At 45.5% G+C, this 25412-nt stretch overlaps 1 protein-coding gene across 5 annotated transcripts in view; it reads right to left on the bottom strand.

The window, feature by feature from the left end:
- The window catches only part of ST6GALNAC2 (ST6 N-acetylgalactosaminide alpha-2,6-sialyltransferase 2), a 199569-nt gene that overhangs the window by 126006 nt on the left and 48151 nt on the right, over nucleotides 1-25412 (bottom strand). For 2 of the 5 annotated variants that reach the window (XM_063960421.1, XM_063960418.1), the window contains 2 exons: nucleotides 20350-20439; nucleotides 20189-20243 (listed from right to left, as the gene is read on the bottom strand). In XM_063960421.1, coding sequence (XP_063816491.1) covers nucleotides 20189-20243; nucleotides 20350-20439 — 145 coding nt within the window. The remainder of the gene's footprint in view (nucleotides 1-20188; nucleotides 20244-20349; nucleotides 20440-25412) is intronic. The other 3 variants (XM_063960422.1, XM_063960423.1, XM_063960419.1) reach the window with 2 other exon arrangements.

Below are 25412 nucleotides of genomic sequence, written 5' to 3' on the forward strand. Positions count from 1 at the left end.
CCATCAAAGAAAAATGCTCTGCGCTCCAGAAATCACTTAAGGTTGATTAATTGATCAATTAAATGCAGTCTAGCAGGGAGAATGATTGACTCAATGAAGCTCGACTTTTTGAAAAGAAAATATTTTATCAGAAAGTTAATATTTAACAAAGACACATAAGACAAACAGTAAATATATGTAGTGATGAGCGGGTTCGGTTCCTCGGAATCCAAACCCGCCAGAACTTCACCTTTTTTTTACACGGGTCCGAGCGACTCGGATCCTCCCGCCTTACTCGGTTAACCCGAGCGCGCCCGAACGTCATCATCCCGCTGTCGGATTCTCGCGAGACTCGGATTCTATATAAGGAGCCGCGCGTCGCCGCCATTTTCACACGTGCATTGAGATTGATAGGGAGAGGACGTGGCTGGCGTCCTCTCCGTAATAGAAAAGACTAAGTCTAAAAGTGACATTGTTATAATTGTGGGGAGGATTGGGGACGGGGAGCAGCTGTTAGGGAGTACAGTGCAGGGTTTTGATTATACCACCAGTGATTTTAATCCTTTGTTTCTCTGCCTGAAAAAAACGCTCCACCATATCTGTGGCTGTGCTCACTCAGTGTGCTGCACTGCTGCATGATATATCTGTGCTGAGTGCACTGCTCTGCTCACACTGCCTAATTGTGGGGACTGGGGAGCAGTTATAGCAGGAGTACAGTGCACAGTTTTGCTGACAGTGACCACCAGTCCAGTATACGTTTGTCTGCCTGAAAAACACTGTGGTGGTTTTTTTTTCTTTCTTCATGCTAGTTTGTTTAGCAGTCTGCTGACAGTGTCCACCAGGTCCGTTATACAGTATATTATATATATATATAAGCAGCAGTACGGTAGGCCACGGCTGTACCTACCTCTGTGTCGTCAGTGCACTCGTCGTCCATAAGTATAAGTAATACTATACTATCCATCCATCTACATTGTATACCTGTGGTGGTTTTTTTTTCTTTCTTCATACTAGTTTAGCAGTCTGCTGACAGTGTCCACCAGGTCCGTTATACAGTATATTATATATATATAAGCAGCAGTACGGTAGGCCACGGCTGTACCTACCTCTGTGTCGTCACTCGTCGTCCATAAGTATAAGTAATACTATACTATCCATCCATCTACATTGTATACCTGTGGTGTTTTTTTTTTCTTTCTTCATACTAGTTTAGCAGTCTGCTGACAGTGTCCACCAGGTCCGTTATACAGTATATTATATATATATATAAGCAGCAGTACGGTAGGCCACGGCTGTACCTACCTCTGTGTCGTCACTCGTCATCCATAAGTATAAGTAATACTATACTATCCATCCATCTACATTGTATACCTGTGGTGTTTTTTTTCTTTCTTCATACTAGTTTAGCAGTCTGCTGACAGTGTCCACCAGGTCCGTTATACAGTATATTATATATATATAAGCAGCAGTACGGTAGGCCACGGCTGTACCTACCTCTGTGTCGTCACTCGTCGTCCATAAGTATAAGTAATACTATACTATCCATCAATCTACATTGTATACCTGTGGTGTTTTTTCTTTCTTTCTTCATATTAGTTTAGCAGTCTGCTGACAGTGTCCACCAGGTCCGTTATACAGTATATTATATATATATAAGCAGCAGTACGGTAGGCCACGGCTGTACCTACCTCTGTGTCATCACTCGTCGTCCATAAGTATAAGTAATACTATACTATCCATCCATCTACATTGTATACCTGTGGTGTTTTTTTTTTCTTTCTTCATACTAGTTTAGCAGTCTGCTGACAGTGTCCACCAGGTCCGTTATACAGTATATTATATATATATATAAGCAGCAGTACGGTAGGCCACGGCTGTACCTACCTCTGTGTAGTCAGTGCACTCGTCGTCCATAAGTATAAGTAATACTATACTATCCATCCATCTACATTGTATACCTGTGGTGTTTTTTCTTTCTTTCTTCATACTAGTTTAGCAGTCTGCTGACAGTGTCCACCAGGTCCGTTATACAGTATATTATATATATATAAGCAGCAGTACGGTAGGCCACGGCTGTACCTACCTCTGTGTCGTCACTCGTCGTCCATAAGTATAAGTAATACTATACTATCCATCCATCTACATTGTATACCTGTGGTGTTTTTTTTTTCTTTCTTCATACTAGTTTAGCAGTCTGCTGACAGTGTCCACCAGGTCCGTTATACAGTATATTATATATATATAAGTAGCAGTACGGTAGGCAACGGCTGTACCTACCTCTGTGTCGTCAGTGCACTCGTCGTCCATAAGTATAAGTAATACTATACTATCCATCCATCTACATTGTATACCTGTGGTGTTTTTTTTTCTTTCTTCATACTAGTTTAGCAGTCTGCTGACAGTGTCCACCAGGTCCGTTATACAGTATATTATATATATATATATATAAGCAGCAGTACGGTAGGCCACGGCTGTACCTACCTCTGTGTAGTCAGTGCACTCGTCGTCCATAAGTATAAGTAATACTATACTATCCATCCATCTACATTGTATACCTGTGGTGTTTTTTCTTTCTTTCTTCATACTAGTTTAGCAGTCTGCTGACAGTGTCCACCAGGTCCGTTATACAGTATATTATATATATATAAGCAGCAGTACGGTAGGCCACGGCTGTACCTACCTCTGTGTCGTCACTCGTCGTCCATAAGTATAAGTAATACTATACTATCCATCCATCTACATTGTATACCTGTGGTGTTTTTTTTCTTTCTTCATACTAGTTTAGCAGTCTGCTGACAGTGTCCACCAGGTCCGTTATACAGTATATTATATATATATAAGCAGCAGTACGGTAGGCCACGGCTGTACCTACCTCTGTGTCGTCAGTGCACTCGTCGTCCATAAGTATAAGTAATACTATACTATCCATCCATCTACATTGTATACCTGTGGTGTTTTTTTTTTCTTTCTTCATACTAGTTTAGCAGTCTGCTGACAGTGTCCACCAGGTCCGTTATACAGTATATTATATATATATATAAGCAGCAGTACGGTAGGCCACGGCTGTACCTACCTCTGTGTCGTCACACGTCGTCCATAAGTATAAGTAATACTATACTATCCATCCATCTACATTGTATACCTGTGGTGTTTTTTTTTTCTTTCTTCATACTAGTTTAGCAGTCTGCTGACAGTGTCCACCAGGTCCGATATACAGTATATTATATATATATAAGCAGCAGTACGGTAGGCCACGGCTGTACCTACCTCTGTGTCGTCACTCGTCGTCCAGAAGTATAAGTAATAATAGTATACTATCCATCCATCTACATTGTATACCTGTGGTGGCTTTTAGTTGTGCGCAAAATATGGAGAACAAAAATGTGGAGGTTAAAAAAATAGGGAAAGATCAAGATCCACTTCCACCTCGTGCTGAAGCTGCTGCCACTAGTCATGGCCGAGACGATGAAGTGCCATCAACGTCGTCTGCCAAGGCCGATGCCCAATGTCATAGTACAGAGCATGTAAAATCCAAAACACAAAAGATCAGTAAAAAAATTACCCAAAAATCAAAATTAAAAGCGTCTGAGGAGAAGCGTAAACTTGCCAATATGCCATTTACGACACGGAGTGGCAAGGAACGGCTGAGGCCCTGGCCTATGTTCATGGCTAGTGGTTCAGCTTCACATGAGGATGGAAGCACTCATCCTCTCGCTAGAAAAAAGAAAAGACTTGCAGCAAAAGCACAGCAAAGAACTGTGCGTTCTTCGAAATCACAAATCCCAAAGGAGAGTCCAATTGTGTCGGTTGCGATGCCTGACCTTCCCAACACTGGACGGGAAGAGCTTGCGCCTTCCACCATTTGCACGCCCCCTGCAAGTGTTGAAAGGAGCACCCGCAGTCCAGTTCCTGATAGTGAAATTGAAGATGTCAGTGTTGAAGTACACCAGGATGAGGATATGGGTGTTGCTGGCGCTGGGGAGGAAATTGACAAGGAGGATTCTGATGGTGAGGTGGTTTGTTTAAGTCAGGCACCCGGGGAGACCGTGGGAGGAATATGGCCATTGACATGCTTGGTGAAAATACCAAAAAAATCAGCTCTTCAGTGTGGAAGTATTTCAACAGAAATGCGGACAACAGGTGTCAAGCCGTGTGTTGCCTTTGTCAAGCTGTAATAAGTAGGGGTAAGGACGTTAACCACCTCGGAACATCCTCCCTTATACGTCACCTGCAGCGCATTCATAATTAGTCAGTGACAAGTTTAAAAACTTTGGGCGACAGCAGAAGCAGTCCACTGACCAGTAAATACCTTCCTCTTGTAACCAAGCTCGCGCAAACCACACCACCAACTCCCTCAGTGTCAATTTCCTCCTTACCCAGGAAAGCCAATAGTCCTGCAGGCCATGTCACTGGCAAGTCTGACGAGTCCTCTCCTGCCTGGGATTCCTCCGATGCATCCTTGAGTGTAATGCCTACTGCTGCTGGCGCTGCTGTTGTTGCTGCTGGGAGTCGATCGTCATCCCAGAGGGGAAGTCGGAAGACCACTTGTACTACTTCCAGTAAGCAATTGACTGTCCAACAGTCCTTTGCGAGGAAGATGAAATATCACAGCAGTCATCCTGTTGCAAAGCGGATAACTGAGGCCTTGACAACTATGTTGGTGTTAGACGTGCGTCCGGTATCCGCCGTTAGTTCACAGGGAACTAGACAATTTCTTGAGGTACTGTGCCCCCGTTACCAAATACCATCTAGGTTCCACTTCTCTAGGCAGGCGATACCGAGAATGTACACGGAAGTCAGAAAAAGACTCACCAGTGTCCTAAAAAATGCAGTTGTACCCAATGTCCACTTAACCACGGACATGTTGACAAGTGGAGTAGGGCAGACCCAGGACTACATGACTGTGACAGCCCACTGGGTAGATGCATTGCCTCCCGCTGCAAGAACAGCAGCAGCGGCACCAGTAGCAGCATCTCGCAAACGCCAACTCGTTCCTAGGCAGGCTACGCTTTGTATCACCGCTTTCCAGAATACGCACACAGCTGAAAACCTCTTACGGCAACTGAGGAAGATCATCGCAGAATGGCTTACCCCAATTGGACTCTCCTGGGGATTTGTGGCATCGGACAACGCCAGCAATATTGTGCGTGCATTACATCTGGGCAAATTCCAGCACGTCCCATGTTTTGCACATACCTTGAATTTGGTGGTGCAGAATTATTTAAAAAACGACAGGGGCGTGCAAGAGATGCTGTCGGTGGCCAGACGAATTGCGGGCCACTTTCGGCGTACAGGCACCGCGTACAGAAGACTGGAGCACCACCAAAAAAACCTGAACCTGCCCTGCCATCATCTGAAGCAAGAGGTGGTAACGAGGTGGAATTCAACCCTCTATATGCTTCAGAGGATGGAGGAGCAGCAAAAGGCCATTCAAGCCTATACATCTGGCCACGATATAGGCAAAGGAGGTGGAATGCACCTGTCTCAAGCGCAGTGGAGAATGATTTCAACGTTGTGCAAGGTTCTGCTGCCCTTTGAACTTGCCACACGTGAAGTCAGTTCAGACACTGCCAGCCTGAGTCAGGTCATTCCCCTCATCAGGCTTTTGCAGAAGAAGCTGGAGACATTGAAGGAGGAGCTAAAACAGAGCGATTCCGCTAGGCATGTGGGACTTGTGGATGGAGCCCTTAATTCGCTTAACCAGGATTCACGGGTGGTCAATCTGTTGAAATCAGAGCACTACAATTTGGCCACCGTGCTCGATCCTAGATTTAAAACCTACGTTGGATCTCTCTTTCCGGCAGACACAAGTCTGCAGGGGTTCAAAGAACTGCTGGTGAGAAAATTGTCAAGTCAAGCGGAACGCGACCTGTCAAGATCTCCTCCTTCACATTCTCCCGCAACTGGGGGTGCGAGGAAAAGGCTACGAATTCCGAGCCCACCCGCTGCAGGGCAGTCTGGAGCGACTGCTGATGCTGACATCTGGTCCGGACTGAAGGACCTGCCAACGATTACTGACATGTCGTCTACTGTCACTGCATATGATTCTCTCACCATTGAAAGAATGGTGGAGGATTATATGAGTGACCGCATCCAAGTAGGCACGTCAGACAGTCCGTACGTATACTGGCAGGGAAAAGAGGCAATTTGGAGGCCCTTGCACAAACTGGCTTTATTCTACCTAAGTTGCCCTCCCTCCAGTGTGTACTCCGAAAGAGTGTTTAGTGCCGCCGCTCACCTTGTCAGCAATCGGCGTACGAGGTTACTTCCAGAAAATGTGGAGAAGATGATGTTCATTAAAATGAATTATAATCAATTCCTCCATGGAGACATTCACCAGCAGCAATTGCCTCCAGAAAGTACACAGGGATCTGAGATGGTGGATTCCAGTGGGGACGAATTAATAATCTGTGAGGAGGGGGATGTACACAGTGAAAGGGGTGATGAATCGGAGGCTGATGATGAGGTGGACATCTTGCCTCTGTAGAGCCAGTTTGTGCAAGGAGAGATTGATTGCTTCTTTTTTGGTGGGGTCCCAAACCAACCAGTCATTTCAGTCACAGTCGTGTGGCAGACCCTGTCGCTGAAATGATGGGTTGGTTAAAGTGTGCATGTCCTGGTGGGAGGGCCCAAGGACAATTCCATCTTGCACCTCTTTTTTCTTTCATTTTTCTTTGCGTCATGTGCTGTTTGGGGAGTATTTTTTGGAAGGGCCATCCTGCCTGACACTGCAGTGCCACTCCTAGATGGGCCAGGTGTTTGTGTCGGCCACTAGGGTCGCTTAGCTTACTCACACAGCTACCTCATTGCGCCTCTTTTTTTTCTTCTTTGCGTCATGTGCTGTTTGGGGAGTATTTTTTGGAAGGGCCATCCTGCCTGACACTGCAGTGCCACTCCTAGATGGGCCAGGTGTTTGTGTCGGCCACTAGGGTCGCTTAGCTTAGTCACACAGCTACCTCATTGCGCCTCTTTTTTTTTCTTCTTTGCGTCATGTGCTGTTTGGGGAGTATTTTTTGGAAGGGCCATCCTGCCTGACACTGCAGTGCCACTCCTAGATGGGCCAGGTGTTTGGGTCGGCCACTAGGGTCGCTTAGCTTACTCAAACAGCTACCTCATTGCGCCTCTTTTTTTTCTTCTTTGCGTCATGTGCTGTTTGGGGAGTATTTTTTGGAAGGGCCATCCTGCGTGACACTGCAGTGCCACTCCTAGATGGGCCAGGTGTTTGTGTCGGCCACTAGGGTCGCTTAGCTTACTCACACAGCTACCTCATTGCGCCTCTTTTTTTTCTTCTTTGCATCATGTGCTGTTTGGGGAGTATTTTTTGGAAGGGCCATCCTGCCTGACACTGCAGTGCCACTCCTAGATGGGCCAGGTGTTTGTGTCGGCCACTAGGGTCGCTTAGCTTACTCACACAGCTCACCTCATTGCGCCTCTTTTTTTTCTTCTTTGCGTCATGTGCTGTTTGGGGAGTATTTTTTGGAAGGGCCATCCTGCCTGACACTGCAGTGCCACTCCTAGATGGGCCAGGTGTTTGTGCCGGCCACTAGGGTCGCTTAGCTTACTCACACAGCTACCTCATTGCGCCTCTTTTTTTTCTTCTTTGCGTCATGTGCTGTTTGGGGAGAATTTTTTGGAAGGGCCATCCTGCCTGACACTGCAGTGCCACTCCTAGATGGGCCGGTGTTTGTGTCGGCCACTAGGGTCACTTAGCTTACTCACACAGCTACCTCATTGCGCCTCTTTTTTTCTTCTTTGCGTCATGTGCTGTTTGGGGAGTATTTTTTGGAAGGGCCATCCTGCCTGACACTGCAGTGCCACTCCTAGATGGGCCAGGTGTTTGTGTCGGCCTCTAGGGTCGCTTAGCTTAGCCATCCAGCGACCTCTGTGCAAATTTTAGGACTAAAAATAATATTGTGAGGTGTGAGGTGTTCAGAATAGACTGAAAATGAGTGTAAATTATGGTTATTGAGGTTAATAATACTATGGGATCAAAATGACCCCCAAATTCAATGATTTAAGCTGTTTTTTAGGGTTTTTTGAAAAAAAACACCCGAATCCAAAACACACCCGAATCCGACAAAAAAAATTCGGTGAGGTTTTGGCAAAACGCGTTCGAACCCAAAACACGGCGGCGGAACCGAACCCAAAACCAAAACACAAAACCCGAAAAATGTCCGGTGCACATCACTAAATATATGTAACAATTTAAAAAGTAAGAGGTTTCTACCTCTTGCATATGTAAACAGAAACACTGTATCTATATTTGTGAACGTGCTGTTTAAAACAGCGTACAATGGGGGTCATTCCGAGTTGTTCGCTCGCAAGCTGCTTTTAGCAGCTTTGCACACGCTAAGCCGCCGCCTACTGGGAGTGAATCTTAGCTTATCAAAATTGCGAACGAAAGATTCGCAATATTGCGAAAAGACTTCTCTGTGCAGTTTCTGAGTAGCTCGAGACTTACTCTGCCAGTGCGATCAGTTCAGTGCTTGTCGTTCCTGGTTTGACGTCACAAACACACCCAGCGTTCGCCCAGACACTCCTCTGTTTCTCCAGCCACTCCCGCGTTTTTCCCAGAAACGGTAGCGTTTTTTCACACACTCCCATAAAACGGCCAGTTTCCGCCCAGAAACACCCACTTCCTGTCAATCACATTACGATCACCAGAACGAAGAAAAAAACCTCGAAATGCCGTGAGTAAAATTCCTAACTGCATAGCAAATTTACTTGGCGCAGTCGCACTGCGGACATTGCGCATGCGCATTAGCGACTGTTCGCTCCGTTGCGAGAAAAAAATAACGAGCGAACAACTCGGAATGACCCCCACAGTATCTAAAGTGCAGAATTAATATATTGAGAGAGAAGCTCTCTGCAAATGGAGTGTCAACTGATTCTAACACTGGCGTCCCAGTGTGATATCATATGAAATGTCCACAGAAGGCTCCACAATAACTGATATAATATTATTAGAGGCAAACAAGCAATAATAATTACCCCCGTGCTGGTTCCTGGAATTTACTACAGGGTCCTGTATGCATTTGCACGAGGTGGATATAGAGATTTTGGTTGATGCCTCAGTAGTAGTTGAAAAGCAGACTCACTGATGTATCAAAACCTCCGTCAGAGCAGCCGTCAATTGACCATAAGATGGTAATGTATTAAGAACCTCCCAGCAAAGAACGAGATCTGTTTAGCTGGCGGTGGCGGTATGGAACGGCAAACCATACCATGGCTCACCATCTCTTTCAGAATCCAATTTAAAATACTTACTCTTACCTACAAAAGTATTTAAAACCTTGTCTATATACCTCTCAAACCTCATACCAAAACATTCTCTCTCACGCATTCTTAGAGCTGCCTCTGATCTGTACCATCTTCAGGACATCTACTGTGTCCAGGGCTAATAGAGACAGGGGGCGCGCAGAAAAACTGTTTAGAACAATCCGAAGCCAGCAGGGGTGTATGATTGCTTCTGCTGCTCTTTGTCACACTGGGAGCAAGGGACAGACTTCAAACTAGTTCCCCTTTAACAAGTGTATTTAAACACTGTTGAATACACTTATATAGTTCGCAAGTCATTTGAGGATTGTACCTTGCTCCCAGTGTGAGATCTCACCTCACAGACAAGGAGAATGTAGAAAGAGGAATGTAACTGTAATATTGTATACTGTATATGAGTGTTATTACCTCCAGTGTATATGGATCGATGCTATATCCTACATTGTATATGAGCGTAGTGTGCCTTGCAATGCTCTCTGAAAACCCACTTTTTTAAATGGGATTTTACCATACTCCCACCTATACTACTCACACTGGTTCACCTTCACAACTGACTGTAATATCCTGCATTATATACTAATGTAATGCCATGCATTGTATATCGTTGTAATGCCCTGGAGTGTATATGGGCGTGATGTCCTGCAGTGTATATACGGCTGTATTGCCATGCAGTGTATATAGATGTAATGTTCTACAGTGCATATTATTGAAAAGTTGTACAGTCTACGTGGGAGCAGTGCTGTACAGTGTATATAGGTGTGATGCAGTCTATAGGCATTGTGCTGCCAGATGAGTCACTATATATCTCACTTGCACTCCTGCCGCTGACTGGAAGCTGCATTGCCGGAGATGCTTCACTTTAATTCACCTGTGTCTGCTAATTACTATCATCCTGTCTACCATTGTTTTCTGCTCTAGATTCTGCTCTTGTTTTTACCATGCTATGCCTGTATTCTATACTGCCACTATCTGCAAGGCCTGCCAGCAACAACCTATGTCTGTCTCGGATGTGCTACATGTGAATCTATCCATACAGGGTATCTCATACTACTACACACGTATCAGTTTGCCTTGGGTCCTTGTATGGCTCTCCTCCCACAATGTGCCAAACGTGGCTGCCTCACCTGGTATGCTCATGGATGCGATGAAAAATACATTGACCTGACGGTTATATTGGGACCATACTCCTAGCCTTAGGACGCCCCAAACACCCATTTTGTGTCATTCCTCTAGGCATAACCCATTCCACCCAGAGTAATCCTACGTAGTGCGCCCAAGATGAATGCCTCACTTGGTACCTTTTGTGGGTGGAATACATAACCCATGGAGGTTATTACCTAAAATGTCTGCACAACCCTGCAATATGCTCATTGTGCCCTCTAGGTTCTGTTGTTTTAATTATTTCTGTGTAATTCTTTTACTTTCTGTAATACTAAATCCTTGTACTATGGGGGTCATTCCGAGTTGATCGCAGCCAGCAACTTTTTGCTGCTGCTGCGATCAACTAATCCCCGCCTATGGGGGAGTGTATTTTAGCATAGTAGAGGTGCGATCGCTTGTGCAGCTCTGCAATGCTTAAAAATGTTCCTGCAAAACAAGACTAGCCCTACAGCTACTTACCCAGTGCGACGGATCCAGCGATGAAGGTCCCAGTCCTGACGTCAGACATCCACCCTCCGTTCGCCTGGACACGCCTGCATTCTTCTTACCACTCCCCAAAAACGGCCTCCAACGGTGAGTATCCGCCCCGGACCGCCTCTCCGCTGTCAATCTTCTTTCCGTCCAGCGCTGCGTCTTTTCTTCACGCTAGGCGCTCCGTTACCTGGCGACGTCTGTTGCCGGGCAACGGCGCGCGTGCGCAGTTCTGACCCGTTCGCACTGCAGCGAACAACCGCTGCGTGCGAATGGGTCAGAATGACCCCCTATGTACCATGTTTGATGGTTGCAAAGCAATTTTGAGTCCTATGGGAGAAAGTGCTATAGAAATAAAATTATATTATGATGATGATGATGATGATGATGATGAAACTACAAGTCTGAGCAGGCTTGGTCAGTCATCTAAAGGAGAATTACTGACATGCTGAGACATTTATATAGCATACTGTAAACGTTTGTTGTTTTATACTGTTATTTCTTTAGCTGCATTTAGTGCAGTTTATTCTAAATTACAATATTATTTGCACTATTGTATGAGTAAATGTTGAATTATGAAATTGGAGGGCACAAATGTATATGGTGCCAGGGGGTGCTAGACGCTCCAGCACCAGCCATGAACATACTGCTACCCACCTATGGAATTGCCTGCCATAGCAGATGAGTCTCTCCCCCAACCTTAAAGTAGAAATGAATGCTCTCTGGAAACCCACTTTTTAAAAATAGGATTTTAATACCTACCGGTAAATCCTTTTCTCTTAGTCCGTAGAGGATGCTGGGGATGCTTCAAGAACCATGGGGTATAGACGGGATCCGCAGGAGACATGGGCACTTTAAGACTTTAAATGGGTGTGAACTGGCTCCTCCCTCTATGCCCCTCCTCCAGACTCCAGTTATAGGAACTGTGCCCAGGAAGACGGACATTTCGAGTAAAAGGATTTATTGTAAAACTAAGGGTGAGATACATACCAGCTTACACCACAAACACGCCGTACAACATGGCATTAGCAAAAAGTCCAGTCAACGGCATGAACAAAATCAGCAACAGGCTGACCATAACTGAAACACAACCTTTGTGTAACACAAGCAATAACTATTAAACAAGTACTGCAGATAGTGTCCGCACAGGGACGGGCACCCAGCATCCTCTACGGACTAAGAGAAAAGGATTTACCGGTAGGTATTAAAAGCCTATTTTCTCATACGTCCTAGAGGATGCTGGGGATGCTTCAAGAACCATGGGGTTTATACCAAAGCTCTAGAACGGGCAGGAGAGTGCGGATGACTCTGCAGCACCGATTGACCAAACAAGAGGTCCTCCTCAGCCAGGGTATCAAACTTGTAAAACTTTGCAAAGGTGTTTGATCCCGACCAAGTAGCAGCTCGGCAAAGCTGTAATGCCGAAACCCCTCGGGCAGCCGCCCAGGATGAGCCCACCTTTCTGGTAGAATGGGCCTTCACCGATTTCGGTAACGGCAACCCTGCCATAGAATGAGCCTGCTGAATCGTATTACAGATCCAGCGTGCAATAGTCTGCTTGGAAGCAGGAGCCCCAATCTTGTTGGGAGCCAACAGGACAAACAGAGCCTCTGTTTTCCTAATCTGAGCCGTTCTGGCGACATAGATTTTCAAAGCTCTGACCACATCGAGAGACTTCAATTCCGCCACGGCGTCAGTAGCCACTGGCACCACAATAGGCTGGTTTACGTGAAACGACAAAACCACTTTTGGCAGAAATTGCTGACGAGTTCTCAACGCCGCTCTATCTGCATGGAAGATTAAATAGGGGTTTTTGTGAGGCAAAGCCGCCAGTTCAGACACCCGCCTTGCGGATGCCAAGGCCAACAGCATGACTACTTTCCAAGTAAGGAATTTCAACTCAACCTTACGCAAAGGTTCTAACCAATGAGATTTCAGGAACTGCAACACCACATTAAGATCCCATGGTGCCACTGGGGGCACAAAGGGAGGTTGGATGTGCAGCACGCCCTTCAAGAAGGTCTGAACTTCTGGAAGGGAGACCAATTCTTTCTGAAAGAAAGTAGATAAGGCCGAAATTTGTACTTTAATGGAGCCTAACTTTAGGCCCGCATCCACACCTGCTTGCAAAAAAAATGGAGTAAACGCCCCAGCTGAAATTCTTCCGTAGGAGCCTTCTTGGATTCACACTAAGACACATATTTTCTCCAAATACGGTGGTAATGCTTCGCCGTTACCTCTTTTCTAGCCTGAAGTAGTGTGGGAATGACTTCACTGGGAATACCCTTTCGGGCTATGATTTGGCGTTCAACCGCCATGCCGTCAAACGCAGCCGCGGTAAGTCTTGATACATGCACGGTCCTTGCTGTAACAGGTCCTCTCGTAGAGGAAGAGGCCAGGGATCTTCTATGAGTAATTCTTGAAGATCTGGATACCAAGCCCTCCTTGGCCAGTCCGGAACAATGAGGATCGCCTGAACCTTTGTTCTTCTTATGATCTTTATCACCTTCGGAATGAGCGGAAGTGGAGGGAACACATAGACCGACTGAAACACCCACAGTGTCACCAGGGCGTCCACCGCTACTGCTTGAGGGTCCCTAGACCTGGAACAATATCTCTGAAGTTTCTTGTTGAGGGGAGACGCCATCATGTCTATTTGAGGAATTCCCCAACGACTTGTCACTTCTGCAAAGACCTCTTGATGAAGACCCATCTCTCCTGGATGGAGATCGTGTCTGCTGAGGAAGTCTGCTTCCCAGTTGTCCACTCCTGGAATGAAGACTGCTGACAGAGCGCTTGCATGTTTCTCCACCCAGCGAAGAACTTGTGGCCTCCGCCACCGCCGCTCTGCTCTTTGTTCCGCCCTGGCGGTTTATGTACGTCACTGCTGTTACGTTGTCTGACTGAATCAAGACGAGCAGACCGCGAAGAAGTTGTTCTGCTTGCAGAAGGCCGTTGTAAATGGCCCTTAATTCCAGAATGTTTATGTGCAGAGAAGCTTCCTGGCTTGACCATTTTCCCTGGAAATTTTTCCCCTATGTGACTGCTCCCCAGCCTCGGAGACTTGCATCTGTGGTCACCAGGATCCAATCCTGAATCCCGAACCTGCGCCCCTCTAGGAGGTGAGAACTGTGCAGCCACCACAGGAGAGAGATTCTGGTCCTGGAAGATAGGATTATTTTCCGGTGCAGGTACAGGTGAGACCCGGACCACTTGTCCAACAGGTCTCACTGAAACACTCTGGCATGGAACCTGCCAAACTGAATGGCCTCGTAGGCCGCCACCATCTTCCCCAGCAACCGAGTGCATTGAAGAATCGACACTCTTGCCGGTTTCAGAATCTGTTTTACCATGTTCTGTATTTCCAGAGCCTTTTCCACTGGAAGAAAAACTCTCTGTAATTCTGTATCCAGAACCATACCCAAGAATGACAGTCGTGTCGTCGGAACCAACTGTGACTTTGGCAAGTTCAGGAGCCAACCATGTTGCTGCAGAATTGTCAGGGCAGCGTAACGTTTTTCAGTAATTGCTCCTTGGATCTCGCCTTTATCAGGAGATCGTCCAAGTACGGGATAAGTGTGATTCCCTGCTTGCGCAGGAGAACCATCATTTCCGCCATAACCTTGGTGAAAATCCTCGGAGCCGTGGACAGGCCAAACGGCAACGTCTGAAATTGGCAATGACAATCCTGAACAGCAAACCTCAAGTAAGCCTGATGTGGAGGATATATGGGAACGTGTAAGTAGGCATCCTTTATGTCGACCGACACCATAAAATCCCCCTCTTTCAGACTGGAGATCACTGCTCGGAGAGATTCCATCTTGAATTTGAATTTTTTTAGATAGAAATTGAGGGATTTTAGGTTCAAAATCGGTCTGACTGAGCCATCTGGCTTCGGGACCACGAACAGGATCGAATAAAAGCCTTCCCCTTGTTGCGACGGGGGTACCGTGACAATGACATGATTTTGACACAGCTTTAGTATTGCAGCGCATACTACCTCCCTTTCTGGAAGAGAAGCTGGCAAAGCCGATTTGAAAAATCGGTGAGGGGGCACGTCTTGAAACTCCAATTTGTACCCTTGGGCTACTATTTCTAATACCCAAGGATCCAGGGCCGAGCGAACCCAGACCTTACTGAAGAGTTGGAGACGTGCCCCCACCGGTGCAAACTCCCGCAGAGGAGCCCCAGCGTCATGTGGTGGATTTGGTAGAAGCCGGGGAGGACTTCTGCTCTTGGACACTTGCCACAGCCTGTGACCTTTTCCCCTTTCCTCTTCCTCTCGTAGCAAGGAAGGAAGACCCTCGTCCTTTTTTGTATTTATTGGGCCGACAGGACTGCATCTGATAGTGGGCGTTTTCTTTTGTTGTGCAGGCACATAAGGTAGGAACGATGACTTACCCGCGGTAGCCGTAGATACCAGGTCAGTGAGGACGTCACCAAACAAGACACTACCGTTAAACGGCAGAGACTCCATAGTCTTCTTAGAGTCAGCATCAGCATTCCATTGATGAATCCACAATGCCCTCCTAGCCGAGACTGCCATGGCATTGGCCCTTGATCCCAAAAGGCCAATATCCCTCGCAGCTTCCTTTAGATAGGCTGCAGCGTCCCTGATATGACCCAGTGTCAAGAGCACGCTATCCCTGTCCAGGGAATCTATCTCAGATGACAAGTTATCTGCCCACTTTTCAATAGCGCTACTCACCCATGCCGATGCAACGACAGGTCTGAGCAGCGTACCTGTAGTGACATAAATGGAGTTTAGTGTATTTTCCTGCTTACGATCCGTAGGATCCTTTAGGGCTGCCGTGTCAGGAGACGGTAGCGCCACCTTTTTGGACAGCCTCGATAGAGCTTTGTCCACCGTGGGGGTCGACTCCCACTTATCCTGTCCCCAGAGGGGAACGGATATGCCACCGGAATTCTCTTGGGAACCTGTACTTTCTTGTCAGGATTTTCCCAAGCTTTTTCAAAAAGCGCATTCAGTTCATGAGAGGGAGGAAACATTACCTCAGGTTTCTTTCCCTTAAACATACAGACCCTAGTATCAGGAACAGCAGGGTCTTCCGTAATATGTAATACGTCTTTTATCGCCACAATCATGTACTGAATGCTTTTAGCCAGTTTAGGGTTCAATCTGGCATCACTATAGTCGACACTGGAATGCCTATCATGGTACTGAAAGTATTAAACAATGCCTCAGACCTGTTAGCGCTTTTATATATATATATAAATCAGCACCAAAATACCGTTTTGCACCATGTTACTTGTACAGCAGTGTAGGAGGTCAGGACCAGCGTCTCTGCAGCTCTGTGAAGAGAAAATGGCACTGATTAGAGCTGTGGGGGCTGAGCCACGCCCCCTCGATGGCGCGCTTCAGCACCGCTATTTTTCCAATTTTTTATACTGGCGGAGGTATGGTTTTTAGTGCCCAGGTACTGTAAGCCTCTTTTGCCAGATTATTATTGAGGATTCATGCTGCCCAGGGCGCCCCCCCGCGCCCTGCACCCTGTAGTGCCGCTGTTTGTGTGGGAGCATGGCGCGCAGCGCGGCCGCTGTGCGGTACCTCAAAGCCGTCACTGAAGTCTTCTGATCTTCTTCTACTCACCCGTCTTCTGACTTCTGGCTCTGCAAGGGGGGTGACGGCGCGGCTCCGGGAACGAGCATCTAGGCGTACCTAGCGATCAGACCCTCTGGAGCTAATGGTGTCCAGTAGCCTAAGAAGCAGAGCCTTGAAACTCACAGAAGTAGGTCTGCTTCTCTCCCCTTAGTCCCACGATGCAGGGAGCCTGTTGCCAGCAGGTCTCCCTGAAAATAATAAACCTAACCTAAGTCTTTTTCTGAGAAACTTTGGAGAGCCTCTCAATGTGCATCCAGTCTCACTGGGCACAGAATCTAACTGGAGTCTGGAGGAGGGGCAGAGAGGGAGGAGCCAGTTCACACCCATTTAAAGTCTTAAAGTGCCCATGTCTCCTGCGGATCCCGTATATACCCCATGGTTCTTGAAGCATCCCCAGGATCCGCTAGGACGTATGAGAAATTATATTTTACCCTACTTCCACCTATACTACTCACAGTGGTCCATCTTCACAACTGGCTCAGTTTCCAATCACACCCATTCCTCTTGGCTCAGTTGGCGCCTTTCACTAAGCACTAGAAGCTATCCCGGACAACCATTTGTCTTCATGTATGCATTTCTTTTGCACTTGTTCTTTGTTCTTCTTTTAAATATGCTCTTTTCTCCCTACTACCCAGATTTACAGAGCGTTGTGACACCTTAAAATTCAACGATATAATAGTAATATTCAGCTAAACACACTAATTGCGTGCACATACAAAAGGGAGCTGCCCAATGCTGGAGCACTGTAAGTCAGCAATGCTAGCCACTGTACCAATGTGCCGCCCATTAAACAATCAGTAACAAGTGAGCTGGTAAACTTTGAGGCTTTATCTTCTGAATAGGATATACTAGGTACACCATCCAGCACAGCAACATTTAGAAACAGAAGTAGTAAACTAATAATAAATTGGTCTTGTGTTATGAAGCTAGGATACCGCTGGCAGACCCACCAATTCTAACAGTGATGTCACTTTTTCTTTATATACCTGAAAACATATGCAGTGCTTGAAACTTACAGCAACATCAGCAATTTGTTACTTAGCACCCACATATAAAAAAAAATACCCCAAATGTCCTAAAAGTGTCTTCTATTTTTTTTTTGTATTGAGATTGCAAAAAAGATAGCTAAAATCACATGTGTATATTCTATTTCTAATGACCAATAGGAAATACTTTGTGGTTTTGCCACGTCATTAATCCACCCTTTTAATCTAGCAAAAATCATGGGGGTAATTCCAAGTTGATCGCAGCAGGAATTTTTTTAGCAGTTGGGCAAAACCATGTGCACAGCAGGGGAGGCAGATATAACATGTGCAGAGAGAGTTAGATGTGGGTGCAGTGAGTTCAATCTGCAATCTAAATTGCAGTGTAAAAATAAAGCAGCCAGTATTTACCCTGCACAGAAACAAAATAACCCACCCAAATCTAACTCTCTCTGCAAATGTTATATCTGCCTCCCCTGCAGTGCACATGGTTTTGCCCAACTGCTAACAAAATTCCTGCTGCGATCAACTTGGAATTACCCCCCATGATTCTACACATACTGTAGATTTTAATAATAAAATCTTCCCTTTAAAATGAATGCAATTATAGTTTTGTTAGTTAGCACCATTTTGAGTACAATGCATAAAGGGGTGATGCAGGGTGGAATGTAAGATGGCCATTAGGTCCCCATATTGTGTGCACATAACTTAGGGGGTGATTCAGACCTGATCACTGGGCTGCAAACTTGGCTGTCCTGCGTTCAGATAGTCGCTGCCTATAGGGGGGGGAGTGTAAATTCACCGTGGAAGTGTGCAATCACATGTTTACGCCGAGCTGCAAAAATCCACTGTGCGCAGCCCAGGACTAACTCCTATAGTGCGATGACAAGAGGCTGATCCGGGCCGAAGCCGACATCAGACACCCTCCCTGAAAACGCTTGGTAACGCCTGCATTTTCACAGACACTCCCAGTAAACGCTCACGTTACCACCCACAAATGGCCTTTTCCTGTCAATCGTCTTTTCGCACCATCCCGTCGCTGTCCAGCAATGCCCTTTGTTGTTGTCTGACGTGCGTGCGCATTGCGGTGCATACGCATGTGCAGTTAGTACCTGATCGCCTGCTGTGTGAAAATGCCTAATTCATGTTTGTATACAAATGAATATGCAGCTGCGGATTTCTGGGTGACGGAACTGCTAATCATTGCAAGTCAAGCTGACACCCAGGAAAGAATATAGATGCCCACCGGAGCCATAGCAAAGTCCTCCACAAATGCATACTCATAAGTGCACCGACCATTAACGAGGAACAGCGACTCCTGACCTTTGGCTACACCGACTGGCAGCGGCAGTAGCGACGCTGGTGCCATGTTTCTCTGCATACAAGATCGCAGATACACACCTCGAAAATGTGCATGATACACCTGCGTTTTTGCCGCCACTCACACATTAAACTCCCCCAAACGGTCCCTTCCTGTCAATCAGTCTGCATATGAAATGTCAGTGCGAGCATAATTGCCGCGGTACCTTGCGATCGCAGCACATGCAAAGTCTGCTGATAATCACTCCGTTGCAGAAACATCCTCATTGCGTACAAATATGAATTAAGCCCTAAATTAGTATATTTACTCATATGTACAGGTGTATGTATCCTTATAACCAGACAGTCTAAATGTTGTTTTGATATAAGAGGGACACTTATAAGTAATTTTATCTTCAGTGCAAAGGATAAGTGGAACATGTACACAACACTTTTAAAGTATATTCTGAGAATGAGTGCCCCTCATCCTTAGCACTGCAGTGATTAAATAATTAAATATACTGTAGCCAAATTAGGACTTTGGCATAGTAAATATACTGTAGCCATATTAGGACTATAGCCAAAGGGATCAGTACGAAATCCCGCTGGACGGGATCCCGGCGGTCGGAATACCGACACCGGAATCCCGACCAGCACAATCCCGACAGGGGGGCGAGCGCAACGCAGCCCCTTGCAGGCTCGCTGCGCTCACCACGCTGCGGGCACGGTGCCTCGCTGCGCTCGGCACACTAATTTATTCTCCCTCTATGGGTGTCGTGGGCACCCATGGAGGGAGAATATGTTGGGATTGTGCCAGTCGGGATTCTGGTGTCGGTATTCCGACCGCTTGAATTCCGTCCGGCGGGATGTTGACCGCATCCCTAGCCAAATTAGGACTTAATTTGGCTATAGTAGGACTACTATAGCCAAATTAGGACTAGAATTAGAATTATGATGAAACCATAGTTAAGATGTTTGCCTTTAATGCAGATCACCATTCAGGAAACTGGTGGGGGCCTAAGTGATCTAACAACTCTTTTGCAGTCGGGAAAGGGGGGGGGATTCAATGAAATGCACTAATGAATAGTGCCGGGAATGAGAGCCCGACGCTATTCAATTAGCCATGAATTTCTGCTTGCACCCTCCTGAGGCATTGTTTAGGTGCAGTAACCTTCATCTCCCAACTTGAGTGCTGGACGCGGTGCACCCAATTGAATAGCTCTGGGCACTCATTCCTGGCACTATTCAATGTTGCATTTAATTGAATTCTCCCCAATATTATAGAATCTAGGTGGGTAAGTTACTACTCCTAATTTAAAATAATGTTGAATGTAAAATTAGGTTACACCAAGAGTGAACTGCAAATATCACATTAAATTGCCAGTAACATGTTTACCTTGGATTCAACTGTCACCTTGGTCAGTGTTACATCCGTCTTCTTGTCACCTCTCCTACAAACAAGCAACAAAATCTCAGAGAAAAGTCAGAATTCTTTCATCCTACACTATTTACAGAGCAATCAATGGCTTGGAGAAACGCCTTTCTCTCAATTCTCACCTTTCCTGTTCAGTCTGGATGTTCGAAGAATGCAGGATACTATCCAACTCCTTGAACAAGTCAGAAGGTCTTTTCTCTGACCATAAGCTACTGCAAAAAAAAAAAAAAAAATTATATATATATATATATATATATATATATATATATATAATTTAATAAACTTACAACATTTTATGAGTTCATATACAATATATTTGTGAACCCACTGTAAGTTGCAGATGACATTGAGACCTACAGTATGTATTAAGCCTTGAAGAGAGAGGAACTAACAGCCAATCAGCTCCTAACTGTCATGTTACAGGCTGTGTTTGAAAAATGTCAGTTAGGCACTGATTGGTTGGTAGTTTATCTCTCATCACATCTTAAGGTGTGTAAACACGGTGAGATATTTTCTTTAGATTTTGACTATATTGTCAAAATCTCAAGAAAAGTTAGTGCAGATCGCAAGGTGAAAGTCACCTTGCGATCCCGATTCGATCCCGATGCGCGGTCCCGCCAGGTCGGCATCGCAAGAAAAGATAGACTGTGCAGGCAAATCAATCCTTGCTAGATCGGTGTACTATCTAGTTCTCACATGTCAATGACATCTCACATAAGCCAAAATCTCACATAAGCCAAAATCGTAAGCACACATAGAACATATCTCAAGAAAAGTTAGTCAAAATCGGTGGTGCTGGGCTCCGGGGAGATCAGGGGAAATCGCATAGTCAAAATCGGCCATAGTAAGGATCTCACCGTGTGTACACACCTTTAGATATAGGCTCCTTTATCCCAGTTATTAGGAGCTTTTGTTTCTTCTAGAATCTAGATCATAACAGAAAATTCTTACTGCAGTTTTCAGTTAAATATTTTGATTTGTCATCTTCCCATATATATTCACATAAAAAAACAACAACTATGTAATCTTTCTGCATACATACAGGTTTAGTATCCCATATCCAAATATTCCGAAATACGAAATATTCCGAAATACGGAACTTTTTGAGTGAGAGTGAGATAGTGAAACCTTTGTTTTTTGATGGCTCAATCTACAAACACTTTGTTTAATACACAGTTATTAAAACTATTGCATTAAATGACCTTCAGGCTGTGTGTATAAGGTGTATATGAAACATAAATGAATTGTGTGAATGTACACACACTTTATTTAATGCACAAAGTTATTAAAAATATTGGCTAAAATGACCTTCAGGCTGTGTGTATAAGGTATATATGAAACATAAATGTATTCTGTGCTTAGACTTAGGTCCCATCACCATGATATCTCATTATGGTATGCAATTATTCCAAAATACGGAAAAATCCGATATCCAAAATACCTCTGGTCCCAAGCATTTTGGATAAGGGAGACTCAACCTGTATTTTGTACTTCCCTGAAATGCTTTTGGCCCAGCAGCATATCAGAGATCTAAAAGTATCCAAAACAATTCAGCCACACAATTACTGCCATGCAGCAGATTATGATAAATATCATGTGCTTTCTTTGTTCAACTTGTATTTGTCCACTTAAAATAATGCACATTTATAACATCACTAAGCTGACATATTTCCGGACACAAAGAGGTCATCACAATATCTGCGTCTTGCAAAGAGATAAGGTTGGAGGACTTGGCAAGGAACAACGTGCTGGCAGGGACTGGTAGATATGTGACTGGGGAAACATAAGAGGGGACTTAGATCTGTGACATTTGCAGGCCAGAGGAATGAGCAGAGGGTGAGTTATGACACCCATATGTGTGGAATTCTACTCTGATGATTACACCAATAACAACAGATGGGGGTTTAAGCTGAGTGAAGCCAGAGGGAAGTTAGAGCAAGCATAGAGGGGCCTATTTATCAATATTTGCTGCTTATTACCTGAAAACACCTGTATTATTTATTATTTAATATTACGCATCCCCTGAATGTATGACAGAGGCTGCAGTAGATATCTTCGGTACCTGCTGCGATCCCTCCATTCCCGTTGGCAGCCTTTGCCCCACGGGTTTCTACGGGGTGTGCAATGCTGCCACACTTACCAACTTTTAGAATGCGAGGCCACCTACCCCCTATAGGCTACACATCGCAGATTTAGCCGAAAGAAGGTTACCACAGATCCCTCTATGGCAATGGCCACCATGCACGTGCGAACCACGCATTCGTTGGAGCCCTGGCACCACACTGAGCACATCGCAGGGACGGGGTCACTGTCCCTGCGGGTGTAGAATGACATACCTGCCAACATGACCTTCTCCAGGAGGGACAGAATGCTCTGCTGCTGGACTTCCCTCTTAATTTATGATTGCCTGTTCAGCACAGGTGCTGGTAATCATACATTAAGAGAAAAGTCCAGAAGCAGAGCATTCTGTCCCTCCTGGAGAGGGTCATGTTGGGAGGTATGGAATGATACATGGTATCGGTAAAATCGCATCCTGCAATGTGATCTTGGGCACTAACATTGCACCCAGATCACATTGCAAATGCGATTTATGAAAAATGCACCCCCATAAGAGAATACAAGATATGGGGTGACAACCAAGTACGTATTGCTTTTTTCTCAATCATTTTTAATGGTTTCAACAAAAAAACTACATAAATAAGAACCAAACAGATTATGTGCCCTACACTTGGGAAGCCTAGCCATTTTGTTCCTGCCAAGATGGAAATCTATGTGTGCCTATATCACCACATAGATCACATGCATTTTTAACATACACCTCCAAACTTTCAGCATAAAGGAAAAAATGTAGAAAGCAGCAAGGATACGTTAGCTCAGTGGTTTCCTAACTTTCTTTAATCACGGTGTCCTAGAGCATCAGCATTTTTTAAGGCACCCCTAGGCCAGAAATTTCTTTGTGAGAAATGCAGGAACAAAGTATTAAATTAAGTAAATTGCGCTAAACTGTTATGCTAAGGTTCAGTTATGTAGTGAGCGGCAAGCTTGTTCTTCTATTTGTTATGTGTTGTGATTGGCAGCCACCAGCACTGGTTTTGCCTATCACATTGACCAGAAATAATTTGATTTGGTCCTGGACCACCAACCCGTGGCACCTCTTTAAGTACCCCATGATGCCATAGCACCCAGTTTGGGAATCACTGCATTACGATACAATTACAATCAACTCTCTATTACAAATAGTGTACACATGGCGCAATGCGCTGTTAGCCCGACACTGACTATTCGACGGGGCCGGGCCAATATAGTCAATGTTGGGCTGCCTGTGCAGTCTATTTTTTCTTGCGATGCGGATCCTGCAGGACCGCGCATCGGCATCGCAAGCTGTGTACACACGGTGCAATATGCATTAACTTTCCTTATGATTTTGACTATATAGTCAAAGTCGTAAGGAAAGTTAAGCGCATATCGCACCATGTATACACACCATTAGAATCACTAGGTGAACAGGTACAGTATCACCAAGTTTGCTACCACATCTACCAGCAATAATGCTGCCAATAATTTTCACTATGGGCCAGATGTACTAAGCCTTAAAAAGTGATAAAGTGGAGAGTGATAATGTACTAGTCAATCAGATCCTAACTGCCATGTCACAGGCCCTGGGCGGGATGTACTAATGTACATCGCCGCCCTGCGCCACGATGCTGATCGCATATGTACTTATATATGCGATCAGCATTCTGGAGGACAGCTCTTCCGATAAGAGTTGTCCTCTGCGATGCACAGCGGCAGCCTGACTTCCGGGATTCGGCCCCAGGAGTCAGTCTGCGCATGCGCAGGGTGACGGGGGTGGCCGCAAGGCATGCTGGGAGGGATCCGATCGGATCCCTCACACAGCGCCGCGGAGAGAAGCCCATAGGCTTCTATGGACTATCGCCAGCTAAAGCTGGCGAACCCCGCCGCGGCGCTGACCTGCCGGCCGGGGATGGTACATCAGGAAAATGCGGTAAACAGGGGGTTTACCGCATTTTCCGCTTAGTACATCCCGCCCCCTGTTTAAAAAATTACAGTTAAGAGCTGGTTGGTTAGTACTTTATCACTGTCCACTTTATCACTTTTCAAGGCTTAGTACATCTGGCCCTATGTGTGCCATGGGCAATGTATTGCTATGTACTGTGTGTACACACATTCCTTAAACACATATTGCGATGTATACATGTGTCTTGTTTTTTCTGGCACTTGAAATGTTGAACCTCCTTCTTCCTTTATGTGTCCCACTGATGGCTGTCTATATGCTTTACATGCCACACCTGTGTTCCTTCATTCATCACATTAGAGATGTTTTTTTCTGTTTGCTTAGTTATTCCAATGGACTTCCCTGTTTGTGCAGGTGAATTCTAGTGCCTGCACAACTATCTTCTTCGCCTAGACAACAACTTACAATGTAAACATGTCTACCAGTAGTTCTGTATTTATCAGAACCAGCACAATTTTCGGGATGCAAAAATCAACATTTTTGTTCATGGCTTGCAAATGAGGGAGTGGTGTGGGCATATCAGACATGTTTTTGGTGAACCAGGACATAAGGGCCCTCATTCCGAGTTGTTCGCTCGCTAGCAGCTTTTAGCAGCCGTGCAAACGCTAAGCTGCCGCCCTCTGGGAGTGTATCTTAGCTTAGCAGAAGTGCGAACGAAAGGATTGCAGCGCGACTACAAAAAAAGATTGTATAGATTCTGAGCAGCTCCAGACCTACTCCTAACTTGCGAACACTTCAGACTATTTAGTTCCTGTTTTGACGTCACAAACACGCCCTGCGTTTGGCCAGCCACGCCTGCGTTTCCCCAGGCACGCCTGCATTTGTATTTGACACGCCTGCGTTTTTCCACACACTCCCCGAAAATGGTCAGTTACCTCCCAGAAACACCCACTTCCTGTCAATCACTCTGCGGCCAGCAGTGCGACTGAAAAGCGTCGCTAGACCTTGCATGAAACGGCATCGGCTTTTGTGAAAGTACGTTGCACATCCCAGCCTGCCCTGCCACAGATTTAGCATGCCATAACAGAACACCTGTGGCAGAGCATGCTGGAATGGCATTTATTATTAGATAAAATGTCTGTCAGACTGAATTCACAAGTTTCCTGCTGCAATTACAGATATGGAAAAGGTACAAAAGGGAGAACGACC

This window comes from Pseudophryne corroboree, chromosome 3 (assembly GCF_028390025.1).
Source record: "Pseudophryne corroboree isolate aPseCor3 chromosome 3, aPseCor3.hap2, whole genome shotgun sequence".
NCBI lineage: Eukaryota > Metazoa > Chordata > Amphibia > Anura > Myobatrachidae > Pseudophryne > Pseudophryne corroboree.